The 24,472-nt window shown below is 37.9% G+C and overlaps 1 protein-coding gene and 1 long non-coding RNA gene across 4 annotated transcripts in view; one reads left to right on the top strand and one right to left on the bottom strand.

Annotated features, from left to right (window-relative positions):
* The window catches only part of Rabgap1l (RAB GTPase activating protein 1 like), a 620,475-nt gene that overhangs the window by 184,962 nt on the left and 411,041 nt on the right, over positions 1–24,472 (bottom strand). For all 3 annotated transcript variants that reach the window (XM_071600291.1, XM_071600292.1, XM_027935052.2), the window contains one exon: positions 6,447–6,488. In XM_071600291.1, coding sequence (XP_071456392.1) covers positions 6,447–6,488 — 42 coding nt within the window. The remainder of the gene's footprint in view (positions 1–6,446; positions 6,489–24,472) is intronic.
* Positions 1–24,472, top strand: part of LOC114092471 (uncharacterized) — a 353,583-nt gene that overhangs the window by 91,537 nt on the left and 237,574 nt on the right. The gene's annotated exons all lie outside the window — the stretch shown is intronic.

A 24,472-nucleotide genomic window follows, 5' to 3' on the forward strand; every position in this document is an offset into this window, starting at 1 on the left:
CCACTGTGATGCTGACATGTTATCTGCCTAACAGAATGACTTCAGCCAAGTTTCTTAACCAGTAAGTCACACAATATTAACATTAATAGAGTTACTGTTAAAAAGTTTTGGAGATAGATGATAGTGGCAGTTGCACTGTGATTGCACTTAATGCCACTGAATTGTGTGCTTAAAAGAGTTAAAATAGTAAATTTCATGTGATATATATATATATATATATATATATATATATATATATATTTTTATATTTATTTTATGCCAATGAAAGAAAAAGAAAAAAATTAAAGGCCATAAGAATTAGTTTAATGGTGCTTAGTAGAGAACCAGGAACATTACAGGTACTCAGTAAATAATGGGAGTATTATATTTAATGTATTTATTAACTATTTTTAAATTGCATTTGGGAGTTCCTCACAAAATGTAAAGGCTGCACAATTACATCATTATTCATGGCAGCAGCTATTTTTTTTGAGAGAGAGAGAGAAATTTTTTTTAATATTTGTTTTTTAGTTTTGGGTGGACACAACATCTTTATTATTTTTATGTGGTGCTGAGGATCGAACCCAGCGCCCCGTGCATGCCAGGCGAGCGTGTTACCACTTGAGCCACATCCCCAGCCCAACTGCTATGTTTTTTACATAGATCCAACACTTTACTTCAGTGTCTAAAAAACCTGAAAGAATGATCATAGCACACACCTTGCACAAACACAGAGACACAGGGTAGCAGTTCTCTTAACTTTGGAAAAATGAGCCATTCACATTCAAGCATGATTCTAAAGAGGCTTTTAAATTTGATTGAAAACAATTTTCTGGGTTTATTCTTCTTTTCTTTCTTTTTTTGGCAGTACTGAGTATTGAACCTAGGGACGCTTTATCACTGAGCTAAATCCCCTATATCTCTAGTACTTTTTTGTTTTTTATTTTAAGACAGGGCCTTGCCACATTGCCCAAACTGGCCTCAAACTTGTAATGCTCTTGTCTCAGCCTCCCAAATGGCTGAGTATAGATGTGCACCACCATGCCTGGTTATTAGCATTTATTTTTAGATGTAATAAATATTCCTTTGCTCCTAATTTTATTCCTTTATAAACTCCATTTTAGTAACACAGACAAAGATAAATTCAACCAAGACTTGAACAAATATGCTAACTATAATTCTTTTCTATTTATTAAAAGACTGAGATAGTTGTATAAGACACACAGCTCACAAGTCCATACACTCATACATATATACATATATACACATACATATATACATATATATGCACAGATAGCACAGATCAACACAAAATGTATGACAGAAATTACTATGATGATGGAAAATACTTTCTTATTCCTTTATTTATAAATGAGGAAAGTAAGTGTTACAAGGTTAGATGATCTGATTACGGTCTCACAGTAAGCTGACTAGAGAAATGTAACCGCAGCCTGCAGAGCCTCAAATGCACCACGCAAAGGACTTGCCCCTGTGTCTCTATTCTTTCGCATGTATTTCACCTGCCTGAAATTCCTTTCTCCGTTTAGTTGCCCTCTTTGGAAAATCTTCCCTGGTTTTCCCAGAATGAAAATGGCACCCTGCCTTTTGGCTTCTGAAGCACCCCTTTAAGCCCCAGGACCAATCCCACTGAATCCTATCCACCTTTCTTCCTTCTCCTTTAGGTCCAGGACAACTGCAGGACATCAAATGTGGTCTCTGTATCCCCACACCCAGCCCAGAACCTGGAAACAGGAGGCACTCTCAGAACATCTGTTGAGTAAGTAAACCAACCAACCAACCAACACAGTCTTCTCCAAAGGCAGGCAGGAAAGGTGGGGTCAAGGACACAGGTGGGAAGTCAGCCTTGGAGTGAATGCAGAACACACCTTTGCTAAAGGCAGGAGCAAAGCAGAGGAGGATGAGGATAAAGATTTTTAAGAAAGGCAATGAAACCTTGAATGAGTTCATGCTGAGTGCTTATTTTGATCATAAAAACAGGGCAAAGAGGACATCAGATTATTATTCTCATCTATGTCAAATGACCTTATGCTTCTTAAGGTACATTAACTTCAAAATAATTACTGACTACCTGGAACATGATGTGTTTATTCAGCTATCTTTTGTTCCTGGAGTTCTGGACTGTCTCATGAGAAACAAATAATGAGAAATTGCTTCAACAAATTTAGGTATGATTTAACGTATGCATTGGTACTGTGATGGTAGATTTTTAATATAGACCTCTAACTCATTAAATACACCATTTCTGAAACTTTAAACTTTCTTGAGTATTCACTATAGAGAACTAGAAGCCCTGCATTTGCGTTGGCTTTAGCATTTACTAGACAGCGCCTGAAACTAACCTATTATCAAACTGAAGGGGCACCAGAGCAAGGCTAAAAACAAACAACTCAGACAACAAATGATGTTGGGGCAGGAACCAGAAGACAGGAACGTCCAAGTCACAGAACTCTAGGTGCACCCTGGGACAAACCATTTCCACAATATCGAGGAGTGGAGTTTTACTGCCACCAACAGGACAGCAGGCATTCTTCAGGCTAGTATAAAACTGTGCAGAAACCATCTCCAAACAGATTCTGTTCAGGTCTTCAGACTTCTAACCTGGTCGTTGACTGCAGAAATGACATCCCTAACTTTAGTCCTTCCTTATGTCACCATCTGCAAGCACAGAAACTAGACCTTTGAGCTCAGTGGGTGTGTCAGACGCCAAGGGAGCTAATGTTCCCTTTCCAGTCTCAGGTATGTGGTTTTCCACTTCCCCTTTTGCCTTGCGGGACCTCTAGTCCTGCAGGGACAGTGGCAGGTGGAGACGCTAGAGCCCAAGTTAGTCCTTCTTTTCCATGATGGCAGAGAAGGAAGGGGGAGTCGTCCCTCAGAAGGACAAGGAACCACTTACCTAATCAGCCTGCTGCTAAACAAATAACTGGTTTTTCAACTCTAATAAATAGGTCCTAATTCTGGATTATTATTATTTTTTGATTCTCTGTGAAGCCTCTTTTCTCCATTCCTCTTCTCCCCGTTTGTGAACCCCCCCCCCAAAAAAAAAAGCTGAACACTGAAGTAAATGGAATGGACAGGACAATTTTGAGGGGAAAAAAATTCAAAAGTAAGCAAACAAATATGATATGCACAAAATATCTTTAAAAAAATAATAAAGTGCTGTATAATAAAGTTTCCCATGAGCCACTCTGAATCACGGTGATGACAAATTAAAAAACTGCACAGGAAGCTTTCTCAGACTATGGAAAAGGCTTTCTACTCCTCATGTGAGGCAATTTGATCCTTAGTAAACAGAGGTGGTCAGACTATGGCCAACTGTGGCAGCAGAGAGTCATGGCCACAGCGGTGGCCATGGCAATCCAGAAATGGAGTGTGAGGAACGAATTTTCCTGAAAGAAGGCAAACGCGATGAGGAACAAGATGGGATTTTGCTGCGGCCACTTCTAGAAAGTGAGCCCCCTAGGTTAGACAGGAAGGAGTCAAATTACCTCTGTAGGAGGACATAGCTCAATATAATCTGCATACACACAGGTTATATCCTAAGATCCCCCCACATGTAAAATGACTAAAAATGAGTTCAGCAAGGTTGTGGAATACAAGACCAATTTAGAAAGAGCAAATTCATTTTTAGATATTAGCAATTAAGAAGAAAAGTTAGATTAAGAAAATAATCCCATTCACAATAGCATCAACAAAATATTTCAAAACAAATTTAAAAAGAAGGGCAAGTCTTTTGTACACTGAAAACTATAAATATTATGGAGAGAAATTAAAGACCTAAATAAATGAGAACTTTCTGTTTTCATAGATTGGAAGACTCAATATTAAGTTGCACATTCCTCAACTGATTGAGAGATTGAATGCAATCCCTATTAAGATTCTACTGTCATATACATTCTGTTATTCTTTCTGCCAGGTGGGGACAATCAGATCAATGACATATACTTCAATTTAGCCCTATATATACAGTCTCCATGAAGAGTCAGTTTCAGGATTTATACAAAGCAGATAAAAAATATCAGTCACTACTGGTGAAAAACACTCTCCTTCTATCTTTTCTAACTAGCCAAATTCTCAGAGATGATGTTTGAAGACTGCCTAAATATTGCTAAAGATATAAAAAGCTTTTCTGCACAGTGACCAAAGAATGACCTCTGCCCAACCACGTCTAGGTTAACAAGCTCAGAAATAAATGGCCATAATACAGAAAAGTAAACATGTTAACCAGGAAGACAATTAACATCTATAGTATTGGGCTGACAAATAAAGTTCTGATATCCACAGGGGTAGGCCTGGGTTACCTAAAAGACTAATGAGCATGTGTTGAAAACACCAGTGGACAGGCCACCAAAAGTATGGGAAAGGTAACTTGGGAAAGATGAAATGTCCAAGACTTAAAAAGAAAATTAGATATGATAGGAAAATCAGAACTTTGTTGAACTTCCTTATACTTGTTTAGAATGTAGTATTGCATTTAGTCTGAATTACATAATGCTTTAATTGATTAAGTCTATAAAGATCTTATTCTAGCCCTGTCTGTTGAGAGGACACGTTGGAAAGTGATTTGTTTTGGTTTTGGTTTTGGTACTGGTGACTGAACCCAGGGGCTCTTCACCACTAAGCCACATCCCCAGCCCTTTTAAAAATTTTTAAAAAATATTTTTAGTTGTAGATGGACACAATACCTTTATTTTATTTATTTATTTTTATGTGTTGCTGAGAATCGAACCCACTGCCTCAACATGCTAGGCAAGTGCTCTACCAATAAGCTACAACACCAGCCTCCTTTGTTAAATTTTTTATTTTAAGATAGGGTCTCACTAAGCAGCTTAGGGCCTCATTAAGTTGCTGAGGCTGGCCTCAAATTTGCAATGCTTCTGGCTCAGCCTCCCAAGCAGCTAGGATTACAGGAATGTGCCATCACCCCCCAACTAAGTGGTTTTGATTTGTTTTAATGACAAAAATTCAAGATCAAGATTCATTACTTCATTAAAAGATAAAAGCAAATATGTTTGTGTTATTTTATTTAAAATAAAATTTCAAATATCTTTTCTAACTTCTATAGTAATTTTGGCATAAAAATTGTCCATATACACTGGGTGCAGTGGTGCACACCTGTAATCCCAGTAGCTCAGGAGGATCATGAATTTAAAGCCAGCCTTAGCAAAGGCAAGATGCTAAGCAACTCAGTAAGACCCTGTCTCTAATAAAATACAAAATTGAGCTGGGGATGTAGCTCAGTGGTTTAGTGCTCCTGAGCTCAATCCCTGGTACCACGCACTGCCCCCGCAAAAGAACTGTCCATATACAAACATAAAATGATTTAATGAAAAAAGCACATTTTATGAACTTCACAAAAAGCACGTGCTTGTGAATCACAAGCAGCAATCTGCTTCTAGAGTTTCAGAGGACCCATGTTATTTCATGCTTTGTTTAGAATCAAGGTGTGTAGAGGTTATCTATCAAAGCTCTCTAAATCTGTCAAGAAACCCTCCCAAGAAAACTTTTGAGGGATTCCAAATAATAATGGTGGATCTAGGAACATATTCTAAGTACTTCGTAAATGACAATATTAATCATTATCATGACAGCTAACATTTATTAGGCAGTAAGATTTTCTAGACATTATATAAAGAACTTTTATATACTACCTGAATTATTATAACAATGCCATAAATTAATTTTTATTATTATTTCAAAACCCAGGTTCGGAGCACTTAGAGTAATTTGCCCAAGGTCATCCAACAGGACTGAAATTAGAACCAAATCTGCCAGAGTCCGATTCAACCACCATCTGACTCAGGGAAAGGATAAGCCTGAGCCTTTATGAACAAGGCAATTATAGCCTTCAACAGCAGGATGCCATCTTTGTCTGGGTTATTTTCATCAACTCTGCAGCAAACATCTTGCTGTTACCACACTATTAAGGCTGTATTAATATGTTGATATAAAATCCAACAAGGTAATTATAATAGAATTCTAAAACATCTTATAAATTTCCAGCTATCAGGGAAAGAACTGCAAAGTGAAATGTAGCCATTTCTTTCTAAGTCAGTGCATTATAGAATCCTTTTAATAATTCAATTATATGTTTAGGTACTCCAGGGATGTAATTATGGAAAGAAGTATTTTAAGAAAAAACCCTTTCTTCATTTTGACAGAAAACATGTTTTAACTTTCAAATTTCTCACATTATCCAACTCATATAAGGGAAAGCATCTTTTAGGTTATAGGAAGAAGTACTGGGATAGCAGGATTAGATAGATTATAGGAAAACTAAACTCAAAACGCACAGCAATAAAAAAGGATGAGAAGGAGGGAGGATCCGAGTTTCCTAGAGAAGCCATCTTTCTCTAGGTACAAGAACCTAGAATGACTCAAAGGCTTATTCCAGTTTCAAACGCAAAGATCTAAGGTAGTTTGATAATTTAAGACTGAAACAAACTTACCTTTAGGAGAGCCAAGGCAACATGAAAGATTATGTTCAAACCCTGAAAGATAAAAGGGACAGTGAAAATCAATACTATCACACCTACAACTGTTTTATTAAGCACTACCCAAGACTTCCATACATCATTAATAAAATTCCTAATTGCTTTAATCTTCACATACAATACTAATTAAACCATAAGATTTTTTGAAAAGGTATTTTGCCCCTCTGAGATTCATAGTGAAAAATTTACATGCTATTTAATTAATATTTATATAAAATTAATATTTTTCTTCTATCTACTTCTGGGTTATTTGTCTGTGGCTAAGGGTTGCAAAAGTCAAGTTCCTTGCTCAAGATGGCAAAAATAACACAGAAGTCTAAAACCATTAATTGAAATTCCTAATCCTAGTTCAGACATCTGGGTGACAGAGTTAAACTGCCAGTGGCCGATAAAACCAAGCCAGTGCATGCTCCTGATGCTCTCGGGATTTCCAACACCGTCCTTAGTGTTGTGTTGTTGTCCTAGTGCTTTCTTTGAAGTGCAAAAACTAGAGGTGGAAATCAGGGGCTATCAGCCAGACTTCCTTTTCCTTTTCTTTACTAAAAAGCCAGAGCACTATTTCAGTAGGGATAAACTAAATAGCCTCTGGGGAAGAAACACTGGAGCTGAGGTCTGGGCTCAGCCTAAAGACTGAAGGAGATGTTGAGCAATTACATTTAGGAGACAGGGAACCTTACACAGTTAAGGTGACAGAATCAGAAACAGGCTGCCGGGAAAGGTGCTGTTTTCTCACCATGTAAGTCATCACACATGAGAAGAAAGATCTTTCAAGTGTGAGCTGATAGCTTCCAAAACTATAGGATTCATTCAGTGTGTTCTCTTCACCGTGGTGACAAATACCACCTATGCCTTTTGGATACGGAGCTGTACCAAACATATTATGAAATAATAAACCATGCCTTTTGTATCCAAAATCAGAAGTGATGATTAGGATTGGATCCCAGAGTGCATTCCTGCTATGATTTGCTAAGGTAGCCTTTCATATTCAACCACTAAAACTATGACACAATGTAGAAAGGGTGAATGATGAGCACAAAACATTTGGTTGGCTAAGCTACAAAGTTAAACTAAAGGTTTTGATTTTGGGATTACTCAGTCAATTCTTTAAGAAACAAAAAAATGGTAGGAAGTAAGTATAACCAGGACAGGAGACAAAAACAAATTGACATAGTTCATTATCAGACCAAATGATGATTCTAGACCTGCTGTGATTATAAGCTGCCAGTTAGAAAAAAGAAAGAAGACTATTCTAGATCAAGAAACTTGGGTTATAATTAAGCAAAATTGTTCTCACCCACTAGCTGATGCCCACCTGCCAAATCTTTTTGTTGTTGTTGTTGTTGGTTCAAAAGAATTCATTTTGACATAATTTTAAAAGCAAGGAATATAATTTGTCCGAATTCAGTCCCCAGGTCTTCCCCTTCCCCTCCCTTCCTCCCACTCCCTGTTCCTGTCCCTCTGCTCTACTAGTCTATCTGCTATTTACGTATAACTTATTGGTCTATCTGCTATTTACTTATATATATATTTTTTAAATTAGTGTCTTGTTGGATGTATATGATGGTGAGATTCACTGTTAGGTCAGATTCATTCTACTGTCTTTTCCTACGCCATTCCTTTTTCCTTCCCTTAATTTCCCTTTGTCCATTGTACTAATGGTTCTTCTATCCTTTTTTTAGAACAAATCTTATTTTGCATTAGCTTCCACATATCCAAGAAAATATGTGACTTTTGACTTCTGGGGGCTGGCCTATTTCACTTAGCACGACAGTCTCCAGTTCCATCCATTTACTGTCAAATGCTATAATATCATTATTTTTTATGGCTGAGTAATAATCCGTTGTGTATATATATAGCACATTTTCTTTATCCATTCATCTGTTGAAGGGCACTTAGGTTGGCTCCATAGCTTGACTATTGTGAATTGTGCTGATATAAACACTGAAGTGGCTGCAACACTATAGCATGCTGCTTTTAAATCTTTTGAATATATACTGAGGAGTGGGATAACTAGGTCAAATGAAAGTTCCAGTCCTAGTTTTTTGAAGCATCTCCATACTCCTTTCCAGAGTGTTTGCACTAATTTTCAGTCCCACCAACAATGTATGAGTGTACCTTTTTCCCTGTAGCCTCACCAACATTTATTGTTCTTTGTAGTCTTGACAATTGCCATTCTGACTGGAGTGAAGTGGAATCTCAGTATGGTTTTAATTTGCATTTCCCTAATTGCTACAGGTTTTATTTCATACATTTGTTGACCATTCATATTTCTACTTTTGAGAAATGTCTGTTTAGTTCTTTGCCCATTTATCGATCAGGTTATTTGGTTTTCTGGTGTTAAGTTTTTGAATTCTTTGTGTATCCTGAATATCAATGCCCTATCTGAGAAGCAGCACCTGCCAAATCTTGCAGGACAAGATAAAGAAGACCTGCTCCCCTGCTCCCCAGTCCTTCTATCCCATATCACACTGCAAGGCAGCAATAACTTCTCACAACCAGTGTTTGTCAACCTGCCACCAGGACTAGATCCAACAAGTTTCTTAAGTTGATACTCAAAATGTAAGCCTCTCTTGTCTCCAGTTCTCTAATCTTCATACTGAGCTGGTCTCCCCTGCTACACGAGGTTTCTACTCCTCCTTTCCTTTCCAAATCCTTGCATGCTCCTCTTTGGGAACTCCTGCACATTCACCAACTCTGCCGTTCTTCTCCACATTCCCCCCACCTCCTAGCTTCCATTGCAGCAGCGAAATCTATGATTCTCATAGACTGTACTATGATTCTTGTTTTTCAAAATGACTGTGATAAGCCCAAGATTATATATGTATTCAGTAGCCAGGATCACCCCACAAGTCTCCTGATGTTCATTTTCACCAAATAATGCTGGTGTGATACATATAGGAAGTGTTTAGCTAGTCTAAATTTTCTGTGGTTGATTCTTTTTCCTGTGTACTCAACTAGACCAATTTATGGAATTATCCTCAAAATACAGTAAGAGCCTCTTTTCTTCAATTATCTCAGAATCAAACTATGAGGTAACTAAGCCTTGAAAAAGAAACAAGAAAGTTTAAATGTCTTAAAAACTTAAGATCTCTAAATATTGAAAACAACTCTCACCAACCCCAAGAGAAATATTTTTTTTAATTTTATTTTATATGTACTTCTAATCAGTTTGGCGATAAGATTCTAGAGTTTATAGATAGTAGAAGTAGCAAGCTACAAAACAAAGTATGTGAGCCAAAATAAACTTTCTCTGTATTAGTGGTGTCAAGTATTAGTTTTAATAATGGAAAGCTACTAACACAGTGAATAAATCACTTTTTTGGGTCTCCCTTAATGTGTCCTCTAATTTCTAAAGGATGAAAATGATTCCTTCCACTTAAAGACAAGTAAATTTTCAGAGTGGACAATAGAGAGAGAGCAAAAATGTGACTCCTACCAAAACCAGATTCTATCATTTGTCTCCATATTAAAAACACTCACAAAAAAGGAGCTGATTGAACATGAGGCAATAAAAATCCAGCTCGCTGTGGAAAGAAAGGGTCACCACCTTCCTCCAGTGACAACAGATTGAGATCAGCAAGAAGCAGTGGTTCCTTAACTGATCTGGATATTGCTGTGTCAAAATTCAGTCGCAGTCCTGGCAACATCTTTGCTTTTAAGAACACCTACAAGTAATTGCCCCAAATTGAATAATTGCTCCAAAGTGAAGATCACACTGTTCCTTGGTAGGCCAACTATTGAGCACCCACCCTCCTGCATAAATAAAGGTTGACAGCTGAGCACTCACTGAAACAAAGACACCGAACATCTTGGCTCTGATGAGCAGGCACTCGTGGGTTCAGAGGGAGCTGACAGATTATGTGAAAAGCTGTCAAAAAGCTGTACTGACGGCACTGAGAGCAAACTATGCAAAGGTAGTGTCAAAAGTGCCAGATGCACATCAGCACTTGGCTCCTTAGGGTTAAAGTGACAGGGAAATAAATAGTATGCAGAAGTGGAGATCAACAGGCAGCAAGAGATGATCTAATCCAAAGTGGCCAAGGTGGACGGGACAGCCCAGACGAAGCCAGAGGGCTTGGTGTGCCAACCTTTCTGACCATCCTAAGTGGTATATACCACCCAGGAAAGGGTGTGATTAAATTAGACAGCATATAACTCTGCATTTGGTAAGTACTGATAAATGCTAGCAATCACTATTAAATCATGTACTGATTGCCTACTATCTCCAACATTTTATGTTTTTCCCACTCAAACCTCTCTACCACTCGTCATCATCTTAGAGATGAGAGACAGGCTTAGAGATATCACAACTGTTACAAAGTGATAAAGCCAGCATTAGAATTTAGTTTTCTGTCAGACGAAAACAAATTCATGCTCTGTTTACTAATTTTATCTCAGTTGTTTATAGTCAGTGAGACTTATAGATATATCTGTGATAGATTAAAGATGGTCACAATTCTTTGACACTTTTCCCACTGAGAGGCTGGGTCTCTGCCCTCTCTTCTGAATCTGGACAACTATACCACTGCTATGACAGACAGAATGTGATGGAAGTGACACCATGCCAATGTATGGGCCCAGTCCTTCAGAGACTGACAGCTCCCATGTCCCCATCTGATGGCATAATCACTCTTGGAAGCCAGACACCATGAAAGAAGCACAACTACACTTAGACCCTCATGCTCCAAAAAGCCAGAAAGCCGCTAGGGCACCTGGAGGACCAGATGTCACTGACAGAAGAAAAACCAAGGATCACCAGGGCGCTGCGCATGTGAATCAAGTCATCTGGCAGTGAATCAGGTTGTCCAACCAATGTCATGTAGATCAAAGGGGAACCCTGCAGTCAAACCCTTTCCAATTCCCAACTCAAAGAAAACAAACAGCTCTTTTTAATTTTTTTTTCACTTTGAAATAATTTTAGATTTAGAGAAAATTCCCCCAAATATCTGACATTTTACATAACCACAGTTCAATAACCAAAACCAAGAGCTCAGTATGAAACTGTTGTCAAATGCACAACTTATATCCTCTGAATTTAGTCGTTGTGTCTCCTTGGTCTCCTGTAATCAATCTTTTTCTTACATGTTCTTGACATTTTTGAAGAGTACTGGATAATTATTTTGTAGGATGTCCCTAAATTTGATTTGTCTGATGATGTTTCTTTGTGAGTGAATTCAATAGCATAGAAGTATACATACAGTGTTCTTCTCAGTGAATGCTATCAGGAGGTGACATAACATCAGTATGTCTAACCATACAATCACTGCTTTTTGGTGTGTGTGGAGGATGTTATTTACTTATTTGGGTGCTCAGGATTGAACCAGGGTCTTGTGCAGAATCACTGTCTTAAAGTCACTCAGTTTGGGTGTATTTGTTATGTATAACAAATGACAGGTCACCAGAATAGAATCCTATTGGCTTCTCTTTGATAAACTTCCTCCTCTATGATCTCTAAGAAATATATTTTTTAAAAGAACAGGAAAATCACAGATAATTGCCATATAAGGAAGCAAATATTAGCTGCTCTTAAATATATGTTCTATAGCAAGAATATTGTCACAAGTTAGCTAAAGGATCTTTATTCATTCTGCTTCGTATGTTTCAAACTGTTTGAAGTTCAACCTGTTAGGATGGCTGAATCCTAGAATTTGATGGGAGTGACCAGAAAAACAATATGATTTGAGTTTGGAGGCTTTTTTTCTTTATGCCCACTAGAGGTCAGGAGTGTAGCACTGAAAAATCAAGCAAGAGTTTTTTTTGTTTTGTTTTTTTTTAAAAAGGATTTTGAGAGATGCTTCTAATGGCGATTTTAAATTGCCCTTATGTCCACTACTTCCTTACTAATATAAAATATACAAAAAAACTAGATGATTTCCACACTCCTTTCCCCTCACTTTTATTATATATTTCCATTTTTATTATAGCTTTTTTATTAAACTTTTTTTTTTCATAAACTAGTAGTGAATATTAAAGAGTTTAAGAATGGAGAGGGATGGGCACTAACTGGGAAGAGACCCCTTTCCCTGCTGCAGGTGGGGATTTCATAGTGGTCCCCACTCCCCACCAACTCTTGATCTTGTGGTTGTGGGAAGAGAAAAAAATAGCTGCTTCCCAGGGAATTCTCGCAGATCACATCCTATACATCCAGACCTCACCACGCATGCCCTTTGTGCTTGGCAACCCTTCCCTCCACTTGATTACCCCGGCTCTTCTCTATTATGAGCTCTGATGTCAACGCCTCTGCAGAAGCTTTCCTGGCCTTCCGTGGCTGGCACAGATTCCCTTGTTAGTGCTCTTGAAAGCCACCCTGCCCATACCCCAGCACCCATCCTGTGGGTGCTGCCTCTGGTTCCCTTAAATTGTGTGAGGACAAATACTGCCAGTGCCTTTATTGGTATATTCCCATCACTCACAGTAGATACTTGATGTTAGTTAAATGAATGTATGAAATTAATAGAGTTGTTTAGATCAAGAAAATGGACTTTTAATGAGAATTTAAGATTATGAAATACTGATCAAAGTAATTTCTCCTTATAGTTTCTTGATATTAATGTCATTTTTTTGAATTGCTGAGCCTCCTTTTCAGATTGTTTAGTAATACATGTTACCATACCACCCTAATATGATATCAGATTTTATTTGAATTATGCAAAAAAACCCTCATAAAGTGCTAAAGATATTAAGGTAATATTTATGCATTTTAAGATGAATACATATTATTCTATGAGAAAAACAATGATTAATAGAAAGATGAAAGTTGGGATATACTGCAGACTAGTTTTTATATGTCCTATCAGATTACTTGACAGTGTTATGGGCCAGGGGGTATGAGCAAACAGACTCCATTTTACCCTGAGACTCCATCTGACGTAAGAAATGCTTCTTCATGGGAAAACCTGGCTTCTGTACCTACAAATAGTTGCTTAGCACAGCATATTGGCAACACACAATGGCAAAACTGTTCCTTCTAGTCTCATACACTGTACTTGTGCAATGTGCCCTAACCACATAGAATGTTAATGTTTGTCTAGCCTTTAGTAATCATTCTTTAAATTGTACTCAACTAGGGTCGTTTTGACCCACTTCCCCTTCTGCTTATGATTTTAGATCTCATGATTTTTGTTTATGGTCTTGAATCATAGCAACAGCTATTTATGATTAATGTACTGACATGCTTTACTTGTGATATAAATATTTGCTCTAACCTTGGAGGGGGTTGAAGGATGTAGACTTGCAGTCTGCCCCTTGGCCCACCAGCAGGTGAATCTGGACCACCAGCTGGTGAATAAATGTTTCATGTCCTGTTTCAAGACTGAGCAGGTGATTTACTGCAATCTCACCATAACAGCAGCAGCAAAAAAATGCTGAGTGATTATTTGGATAGCTGTTGAAAATAGGAGGGCTGTATCAAATTTCCTGTGCATCTTCACTGATCTGTGTCTATGTGTACACGTGCCATTCTACTTTAATGGGAAGCTGTGCAACTGCTTACTTGAAAGCTAAAATGAGTTAAGCTTAACAAAAATATGAACAGAAGATGTGAATGGGATAACTTTATTTTTAGTACTAGGGATGGAATCCAGGGTCTCATGCATGTTAGTTAAGTGTTCCACCACTGAGTTACATCCCTAGCCCTGAATGTGATAAAATTTTGAGATATTAATGATGAGGAAAAAATAGCATATGGTGAAACAAACAATACAAGAAACTCAGATTAATTTTATAAAACTGGTCATAGAAGAGATTTCAGAGAAAACAAGCTATCAATATTATTTTCTTGAAAATTCATATTTGATCAATAACAAATGTGTTCCCAAATTTTAACATAAATACATACTACTTGATTTCTCAGAAAGCATATTTCTTACTGAAAGAGCCAACCACATAATGCTTTAGAAACTGTTAATAATTATTTCAATCTGAAAATTTTATCAGACTAAAAATGTTTATAAAATACATCAGAAATGAGACAAACTCCTAAATCTAACAACATATTCCGTTGAGTATTTTGATTTTTCCCACAGTACCAATATTTAGATTTTAGCAAAGGTCTTATTTCTATAGCTTTTGATGTTTCTACTCAGGCAAAAAGTACAAGCATAACAATTTAAGAGCATACTTTCTTCATTCAACTTAACCATTCACACATCAGGGAAATGTAAAATCAACACCCTCTGCCAGCGGGCTATAAGAAATATCCACTCCCACTGGGTGCAGTGGCACACACCTGTGGGGCTGGGAGGCTGAGGCAGGAGGATCATGAATTCAAAGCCAGCCTCAGCAAAATCAAGGCACTAAGCAACTCAGTGAGACCCTGTCTCTAAATAAAATATAAAACAGGGCTGGGGATGTAGCTCATTGGTCAAATGCCCCTGAGTTCAATCCCTGGTACCAAAAAAAAAAAAAAAAAAAAAAAAAGAAAGAAAGAAAAGAAAGAACAGAAAAGAAAGCAAAAAATAAATGAGCTTCCAGTAAATTTTCATAATTTATGTAGCAAACCATTTGCCAGTAGTAATTAGCTATCATGGAACAAAATATCCATGACTTTTGGTACCATGAAGTATACAGTCAGTCAGTTAATAGCTTCAGTATGTAATTCAGGACATTCAGCACACTCATGTTTAACTATGAAATGGATGAGAAAGCGTGTTACTTTATTAGGAACTGATGGAGAGAAAGGTATCTATCTAAGAGAAGCAGGTAATTAAATCACTCATACTCTTAAGTTCTTTCCCAAGAAGCCCTGTCCTCACATCAAAAAATTAAACTGGAAATCACAGATCTACCTACTGTAGTAAAGACGAGATAGCCCTGTTTACAAAAACATGGCAGAATTAGTTCAATTAATTGGTCTGAGATCTATTACACACACACACACACACACTCCCCACACCACACCAAGTTAAAAGTAAGAGCTATAACAAAGTAAAGACACCTAATTATCAAAGGGTGCCCCAACAACTGGAATACTGCAGTTGTTGCAAAAATTCTATAATTGTTAAGAAAGGCTCTAGAAGTCCTGTCAAATCCATTGCCATAGAAGCATAGTAAATTAAGCCTCATATTAAACAGTATGGCAGTTCTCTGTAGGAATTCATTAATACTATACTCTAAGCCAAAACTTTTAGAAGACAAATATCACAGTTCAATTTCTGCCTCCTATGGTCTTAAGTGAGTATCTCAACCTCTCTGTGCATAAGATTCCTAAACAATAAAATGAAGAGCACTGTTTCAGTATCACAAAAGGGATTTATTAAAAGTTCAGCAGGTCCAAGATGGGCATTCCTCCCACCCCATCTGCAGTCTATCTAATAATAAAGCAAGCTTTAGGAACCACTGGTTTCTATGTTCTTTAGGGTTAAGAGAACTCAAAAAGAGAAAAGTCAGAAATATTAGCACAGGTCAACTGAGGAAGGCCTCAGAGAGGTGAGCAAGTCTGGATTCTACCTCCTTGTCCTTATTCCACCTGCGGCTGCTCTGCTTCAGCCCACAACTCATTCTACCAAGACAATTCAGGGTAAAACTAGCAAAATGTCTGATTATTTGCTCAGTTTCTTTCTACTTCTTGAACTTAATTTCCCATGTTCTTTGTGGCAGGGACCCCATTTCCTTTCCACAGATGGCCAGCTGACTAGGACAGAAGCTCAGCTTAAGGTAAGCACTTCCTTGAAACATCTCGGGGCTCCAACACCCTCAAAGGGCCTTGGTAATGTCAGCTTAGGCTCCCACCATCCCTTGCCCACACATCTCCCATCAGTGTCATGGCCATATCCACTTCATGGTCACTTAGTTTTCATGTGTGTCCTTCTCCCCTAGGAGATGAGAAACCCTTCAGGCCATGGACCATATTCACGGTTCTTCATAACCTCAGAGCTAGATACGGGCATATCCTAAAAGCTTAATAATTTTCAATAATTAATTTCAAATATTAATTTGAGTTGGCCCTATTATCTAGATGACTGAAAACTGGGAAGCTTTCTATTTATGGGAGAACAATCCAGGTTTTAAATTTCTTAATGAAATGAGAAGAGTCATAAAAGGTCAAACTGCTTTACAAAGAGTAGGAAGCAGGGAGGTATGGGGGGGAGTGATATTGGTCAAATTATATTGTTATACTGTGTGCATGTACGAATATGTAACAACAAATCCCATCAATATGTGACACTATAATGCACCAATTAAAGATGTGGGAATAAAAGAAATATATGCATAAAGTTGTTTTATTTTGAAAAAAGGAAAAAAAGATTGCTTTCTAAAATTAAATGAGCTTTCTTTCCACTTTAAAAACAACTAACAACTAAATAGATATGTGTGGTCCAAAACAATCTGAAGAATTATTAGAAAAGGCACAAGAAGTTTTAGCATATAAAATAAGCAGATATTATTTGTATAAACACTCCTATTTTATTTTATAGCTGAACAAAGATCAGCTCATGATCTGCTTCCAACTCTGGCACATGTCTTCGGTTAGAAAGAAAGTAAAGAGTTCTACAATACAGTATTCAAAAGGCAGAACATCAGGATAGGTAGATTATAGCCCATCCCCTAATCTTGAGCCTCTTTTTTAATAAATGGCATGACTTTTTCCGAAGGCCAAGTTTCTGTCTTCTAATTCAGTTCTGGTCCTGATTCTTAATTTTATTTAGTCACTGTGTACAAGCTTTCTCACTCTCCAGGCCCATTTAGGACAGGCACCTCAGTTTACTCACTCTGTCCTGTTTCTCCTTTAGAAATGAGGCCCTACCTCAAAATCATATCTCTTCAGCTGGGACTCTGAAAATTTTAATGGGCCCATCTTCTTCTCTGAATATTACCATCTCCTGAGCTCCCCGAATCATACATGGTCTTCTAGCTGGCTCCTAGATGACCCCATCAAGTCCTGTGGCTTTAAATACATAGAATACACTGATGTGTCCCAAATCAGCATCTTTAGCTTCTGTATCTCCTCTGAACTCCAGCTTTATATATTTGTGTACTTCAAGAGCTCTATTTTCAGATTGTAACAGAAATCTCAGACTTGTCTAAATCTAAATTCTTTATTTCCTCTACAAAGCTGCTCTTCCTCTAATCTTTGCCACCTTAGTTAATTACAATTGCATTCTTCTAGCTACTCTAACAAGAGCCTTGGAGTCATACTTTCTTTCTATTGCAACCCACAATCAATTCATCAGCAAATTTGGGAGGCTCTAATTGTAAAACATACCTTAAATTTAACTATTTTCTATCATCTCCACTGAGCCCACCCTAGTCCATGCCACTGTCACCTCTTGATGAGGTTAATGCAACAGCCTCTTGGTCTCCCTATCCCTGCTCTTCTCCCTCCCAGGTTATTCTCCCCATAGTAACCAGAGTGACCCCTTTAAAAGAGATATCAGCTGAGCACAGAGACTGGTGTCTGTATCTCAGCTACTTGGGAAGCTGAGGTAGAAGGATCATCTGAGCATAGGAGTTTGAAACCAGCCTAGGCAGCATAGCAAGATCCCATTTCTAAAGAGAGAGAGAGAGACTGACAGACATCAGATCAATTTCTCTCTCAAACTCCTCCTTTTAAAAAAAAATATGCATTATAAGCTTCATTGGGTCAGAGCTTGGGCCTATTGATTTCATTGTTTGTGCCTGCTTAGTATGTAACAGTGCTAAATAAGTGGGTATCAAAAGAAAAAATACAAGTACAAGGGAAGGCTGCATGTGCATAGGGAGCCTAAAAGTGAAAGGTCAGTCCTCTGGGGACTGGATGCTCACAAAGCAGGGGAAGCTTGAGTGATGTTTTCAGGAATGAACACAAGTTGGTTGCGTTCAAGCATTGGGAGGAAGCAGTGTGAATCAAGAGCACAGCAACTGTAAATGGACAGAGAAATGATGTGGCTTGGTTCACTTTGGGAGTGGCGGGGATCCAGTGGGCAGAGAAAGGGCACCCCTTCACTCCTGTGACTTAACACATCTGGGTCCCAGTTGTTAGCAGTCCTAGAGATACCTGGGCAACCTACCAGAAATTTTAGTTCCCTTGAAGTCTTACTTAATTCTTGCTTTATTTGTTTGTGGAGGGGCAACAGACTGTGGCGGTTCAGAGAGGAACTCTGGAATGAGGCTCCCCGGGTCTGAATCAACCTGTCCCCTGCGTGTAACTGTATAACTTAGGGCCAGTTACCTAAACTCTCTGCACCTCATAACCAGAAGCACCTGCCTCAAGGGGCAGCTGCAAGGATGAAATCAGTTGCCACATGCAAAGCACTCAGAAGAGTTCCCAACACGTAGTAAAGCACTGCATATTCTGGCACAGTATCATTTAAAGTCCCCCAAACGGAACTCAGAATACTTATGGAAAGTTATTCAAGATTCCAAGAATCTGCTACATATTTTGATAAAGGCTGACCTATATATTTCTTGTTTAACTTCTTTTTAAAAAAGTCTCTTCTCTCTCCCAATCAAATTGACCATATCTACAACTGTCTTAACTGATGACATAGGAAGTTTGACATAGATAGGTGTCTAACAGTCCCTTAGATGCACAATGTGAGATTACTGAACTGGACGGCATCCTGGGAGGGTATCCATTAGGCCAACTACACGAAGCAGATATTGATAATAAGCAGAGAATTCAAGAAAGATATAACCAGGAAGTAAAATATCCCTCCTGTTGCAGCATTTACTGACTTCACTGTGCAGATCTGCCTCACATTTAATTGCTGGTATTGCTATAAAGTGTAAATTTACTTCCTTTGTTCTAACCTCAAAGGAAATGGAGAACACCTGGTCACAATTTTTCATGCCATTGAGGATGCTTTTAAAGAGATCCTTTCCACAGTTAAATATTCTTCTCAATTCTTTAATCTGTCCTCATGGGTATTAATTTTCTTTCTTCTGTTGTTGCTGTTCTCTGATGAATTTTCAAAACTCTTATCAATCTCCTAACAAAAAAATAAGACTACAGGAATTCTGTAACATGGTTCAAATAGTGCAGACTACTATTCAAAAATCACCTTTTCTACACAGAGTATCAACCGATACTGGGCTGCCTATATCTGTGTAGACCTTGAGACCAGCCAAGGTTCTTATAACATTTACTGACATGTTTATACAAGTCTTCATCTTTTAAATAAGGAGTTATCAGTCCAAACTACCTTTAAGGTACCTGTAAGGACTAACAATCCATGCTTCTTTATGATGTGGCTACCCTAGAAATATACATCTTTAGTTTTTTGATTTCAAAATAAGAAGAGATTGACCAGATTCATGGAGACATGACAGTCTTTAAGTTCTAGGTCCCAGATGTGGCAAGGAAGGTACCAGCATTACCAGAACAGAATCTGGAAACCAAGATTAATTTAGAAAATATGCCAATAGAATCTAGCCTTCTCAGACTAGAGGAGTTTCCAGGCATCTTGCAAATTTGATTATAGGGGGAGTCTTTATGAATGAAATCAAAGATGAAAAGTCAGTAATGGTATGGAAATGCCACACCAAATTCTCAATTTGGAGTTCTAGGTTGAAGGTGTTTGTTTAGTTTTGCTTTCTGTATTACCCTTGGGAAAAATATATCCCAAAAAGTATTGTAATCTATTTTTCACAGATGTTGTGAAAAGCAAGAGAAATCCAGGAAAAAAAAATTCCAATGTACACTGGATAAGTTCCCTTTGAATAAATCTAGCATGACACTGATTTTAGAAGGCTATCTAAATATCTCCAGGTAGGATGGCAGTGAACCATGAGACCACTAGGTGATCAAAGGTATATGAAAATGTGAGGCCCATTTGCTAATGCTCCTTCTAGCTTGAAGAGTTTATAATCCTACAACAACAAAACTGATTCTTACTAATTGTGTCCTTGAAATATAAGATAAAAGGGAAACCAACAGAACCTAAAAATAATAATGCTTATGTGAAAGGGAAGGACTGTGTTAGGTACATGGCAAGTGTTATCTCATTAAATGTCCATGGCAAGAGGATCAAGAGATGCATATTATCTTCTCACAGAAAGAAAACAGGGGCACTCAGAAGTGAGGTGACTTGTACAAGGCTGCACAGCCCATAAGCAGCAGCTCACACCAAAGGTGCCCGTAGAGTGACCAAAACAAACCAAGCGGGCTTAAGTCAAACAGCCAACAGAGAAATCCACTGATTGCCCTCTCTGGGCAGAGCATTGCTACTCTAAGAAGAAAGGTAAGATGAGCAAGAAAAATCAAAACAATGAGCACAAAATCTTGTGGTTCATGCATGTGCTGGATATAGTCAGATTTAAAAATGATTTTACTTAGAAACAATAAACCACAGAGCAGCAAGTTTCAAACAGGCTACTCTTCCACTTAAATTTTTTTCACTTAATTTATTTGTGCAGTTTTCTTTTGGGTACCACATATCTGTTCTACCAAGTGGTTCAAAATACAATCCACTCTCCATGAACAGCAGATGGCACCATGCATCAGTGAGTGCATGACAAGAGGTCACAAAAATCAAGCTGTCAAAATTGAGGACATGATTCAGGTTTTTCTAACCTGAGTCAGACAAAGCTTTTTTCCCTAAGCTTTATAATAGTGACAGATAATTTAGAAGACTTCATTTTGATAATTCAGTAAAGATGAAAAAGTAAGTTGCTTTTGATTCAGCCTTGCTGATCAAAAATCATGTGAGGAAACAAAAAAGGAAAGAGGCATCCTAATTTATAAAAAGCTTCCTGAAAAATCAATGTAGAAGTAGAGCTTATTAATAGCCCCCAAATCCTAATAAGATAATCTAAACCTAGTGAAGATTTCTAGAAGAATAAAAACTCACAGGGAAAATTCAAAGTGCTAAATTATTATGCAAACACAAATTTAATATACAAGCTAAGGATCACAAAATAATTATGCCAATCAATAAAGGTAATTCATGGTATTGTCCATTCTAGCTCCTGGGGAATTGTATTTTTTTCCAACCAACCTCACTGCAATTCTCTGACTGCAGAAACTGCCTCAGACTCTCTCGGAGCAAAAACACAGGAGGCACGCCATGGGAACAGTGCGAGCCCTTCCTTTCCCTGGCCCAGCAAGCGAGTGGACACTGCTTCAGAGGCTGTCTCATTCTCACAGACATGAGGCACCTGCTCTGTCTCCTCTCACAGACACACGACATTCCACAGATACAAGTGCTATGAAAGTTACAGAAGGAAAAACCAAAGAGGAAAAATGAAAATAAAAAGTAAAGTGAGGTAAAACATTGATGCTTCCATTTTATAAGTCTAAATTCACTAAATTTCTTTCCTAGATAGAAAAGTTGTTTGAAAGAAAAATGGTCAAGTTTCAGAAGTAAATAACAAAAGGTAAACAAACCTCACCATTATGCTAAGTGAAGCTAGCCAATCCCTAAAAAACAAATGCCAAATGTCTTCTTTGATATAAGGAGAGTAACTAAGAACAGAGTAGGGTCGAAGAGCATGAGAAGAAGATTAACATTTAACAGGGATGAGAGGTGGGAGGGAAAGGGAGAGAGAAGGGAAATTGCATGGTAATGGAAGGAGACCCTCAGGGTTATACAGTGGAGGAGGTAGAGAGAGAGGAGGGGAGGGGAGGGGAGAGGTGGGGAGGGGGGAGGGTGGAGGATGGGAAAGGCAGCTGAGCACAACAGACACTAGTATGGCAATTTGTAAATCAATGGATGTGTAACTGATGTGATTCTGCAATCTGTGTATGGGGTGAAGGTGGGAGTTCATAACCCACTTGAATCAAAGTGTGGAATATGATATGTCAAGAAATTTGTAATGTTTTGAACAACCCACAATAAAAAATTAAAAAAAACAAAACAAAACAAACCTCACCAAAAGTTTCTCTGAATTATATTCCTCATTCTCAACCTTCAAGTTTATATACATAGTGTTTTTGGGGGTCTGTGAGGGGTAATATTTTCTACTATCCCAGATAGGTATTTTTCCTGGGTGAATACAGCAGTGACACTTAAGAGCTTAACCTACAGGTGGCTTTCACCAGAACAGGTACTCTCCCTGGTCTCCTCAGCCCTTCCATGCACTCACAACAGGGACAGCATCTTAGAACATGCCAATCACCCTGCAATTGCAGCTTAAATATCTTCAGTGGCTCCTCGCTGCAGATCTTCAATGGCTCCTCACTGCACATCTTTAATATGCCATCAAACTGGCATAATCAGCAAACTGGCACAATTAGCCAACTGCCGTCTGTGATCTAGAAGTTCGGGCTTTCTTTTAGATCCTCCAAAACATGCAATTCCCTCACTCATCACTGGGATTTATCCTACTCATCCCTCAGATCTCAGCTTTAAATGTCACTTACTCAAACCGACCATTCTTGAAATCCCAATCTAAAATAGATTTCCCTGTTACAAAATCTTGAGGCAACTTAGATGTTCCCTTCATAGCATTTGTCATAATGTATAATCATATATATATATATATATATATATATATATATATATATATATATATATATATATATGATTCATTCATATGTAGCTTTTAAAATGTGTTTATAATATGTATGTCCATTGGTTTGTTCACTCCATGAATACAAATACAATATCTATTCTGTTAACCATAGTATATCCATTAGGACAGCTCAATGTCAGCATATATTAAATGTTCAATATTTATTTAAATGAATAAATGACTGTTATGATTTGAATCTGAAATGTACCCCAAAAGTTCATGTTTTGAAGACTTGATTCTGAATGCAGCAATGTCCAGAGCAGGGCTTTTTGTAAGTGATTGGATCGTGAGGGCTATAACCCCATTAGTAGCTTAATCCACTTAATGGATTAATAATTCAAATGACCTACTGGAAGGAAGTGGAAACAGCAGGCAGGAGTGGCATGGTTGGAGGAGGTACACCACTAGGGGCAAGCCTTGGGGACTATATCTTAACCCTGGCCCCTCCTCACTTCCTCTCTCTCAAACTCTCTTTCTCTTTCTGCTTCCTAACTGCTATGAGCTGAACAGCTTTCCTATGCCACACTCTTCTGCCATGATGTTCTACCTCATCTCAGGCCCCAAACAAGGGAGCTTGTGGACCGAAATCTCTGAAACTATGGGCCAAAATAAATTTCTCCTCTGCTTAGTTGTTTTTCTCTGATATTTGTCACAGTTACAAAAAACAGATACAACGACATTCCTTTCAGTGAGTATCTTCAGTTCCCTAGATGTTGAATTGATAAGTTATCAGCTATGTTCTAGAGACAGAGCCTCACTTCAAAACACTTTACAAGTACAAGCTGCTCCTCTGTTGGCTTCCCTGGCTCCCTGCTAACTGCTACAACCACCAGTCCAATCCATGTGCATGTTTGGAATTAGAGAGGCATCCATGTATTTACTCCTTTCAATGCCTTTAAAATAAAGTACTATGTTCCTTTTAAATTCCCATATAAGCCATTAATAAACTAACCTTAAAAGTCTAGTTATCCTGCTGATGTAACATAACACATTAATGTATTCTATGAGTTCCTTTTCCCCAAATATAAAAGGTGCATCAGAGAAATGGCTATAAAAGGAAATCTGATCTAAAAATTCTGCATACATTGTGTAATGCGTTCCCTCCTCCATAATTCTGCAAAAATTTAGCACTGTTAGACAATTTGGTGCTATATCACATACTCTTAAGTGTATTCTTAACACAAAAGATAGGCACATATGCTACCAGGCAAACTTAAAAAAACAACAATAATCTACAATGTCAGTATTTATTCTTAATGTGTATATGACAGTTAATATTTCAACACAATTATTTTGGTGGTCTCAAATATACCTTTCTAAAACCATCAATTCCCCCATGCCCTTGCCTTCCAAAGGTTTCCCATTTGTATAACTAAACTTGCCAAACAGAAGTATGCAAGACCTCTGAGGTGGAGGGACTGTGTGAGGAGAGGGAAAGCCAGGGCATGCTGTCTTTTTGGACAGACAACTTCTATTTGAATATGGGAAGAAAAAGGATACTAAGACAACTATAGCTGTATTGTGCAGCAAAATGCAGAATTTACATGCCT

Source organism: Marmota flaviventris, chromosome 12 (assembly GCF_047511675.1).
Source record: "Marmota flaviventris isolate mMarFla1 chromosome 12, mMarFla1.hap1, whole genome shotgun sequence".
In the NCBI taxonomy this organism is placed as follows: Eukaryota; Metazoa; Chordata; class Mammalia; order Rodentia; family Sciuridae; genus Marmota; species Marmota flaviventris.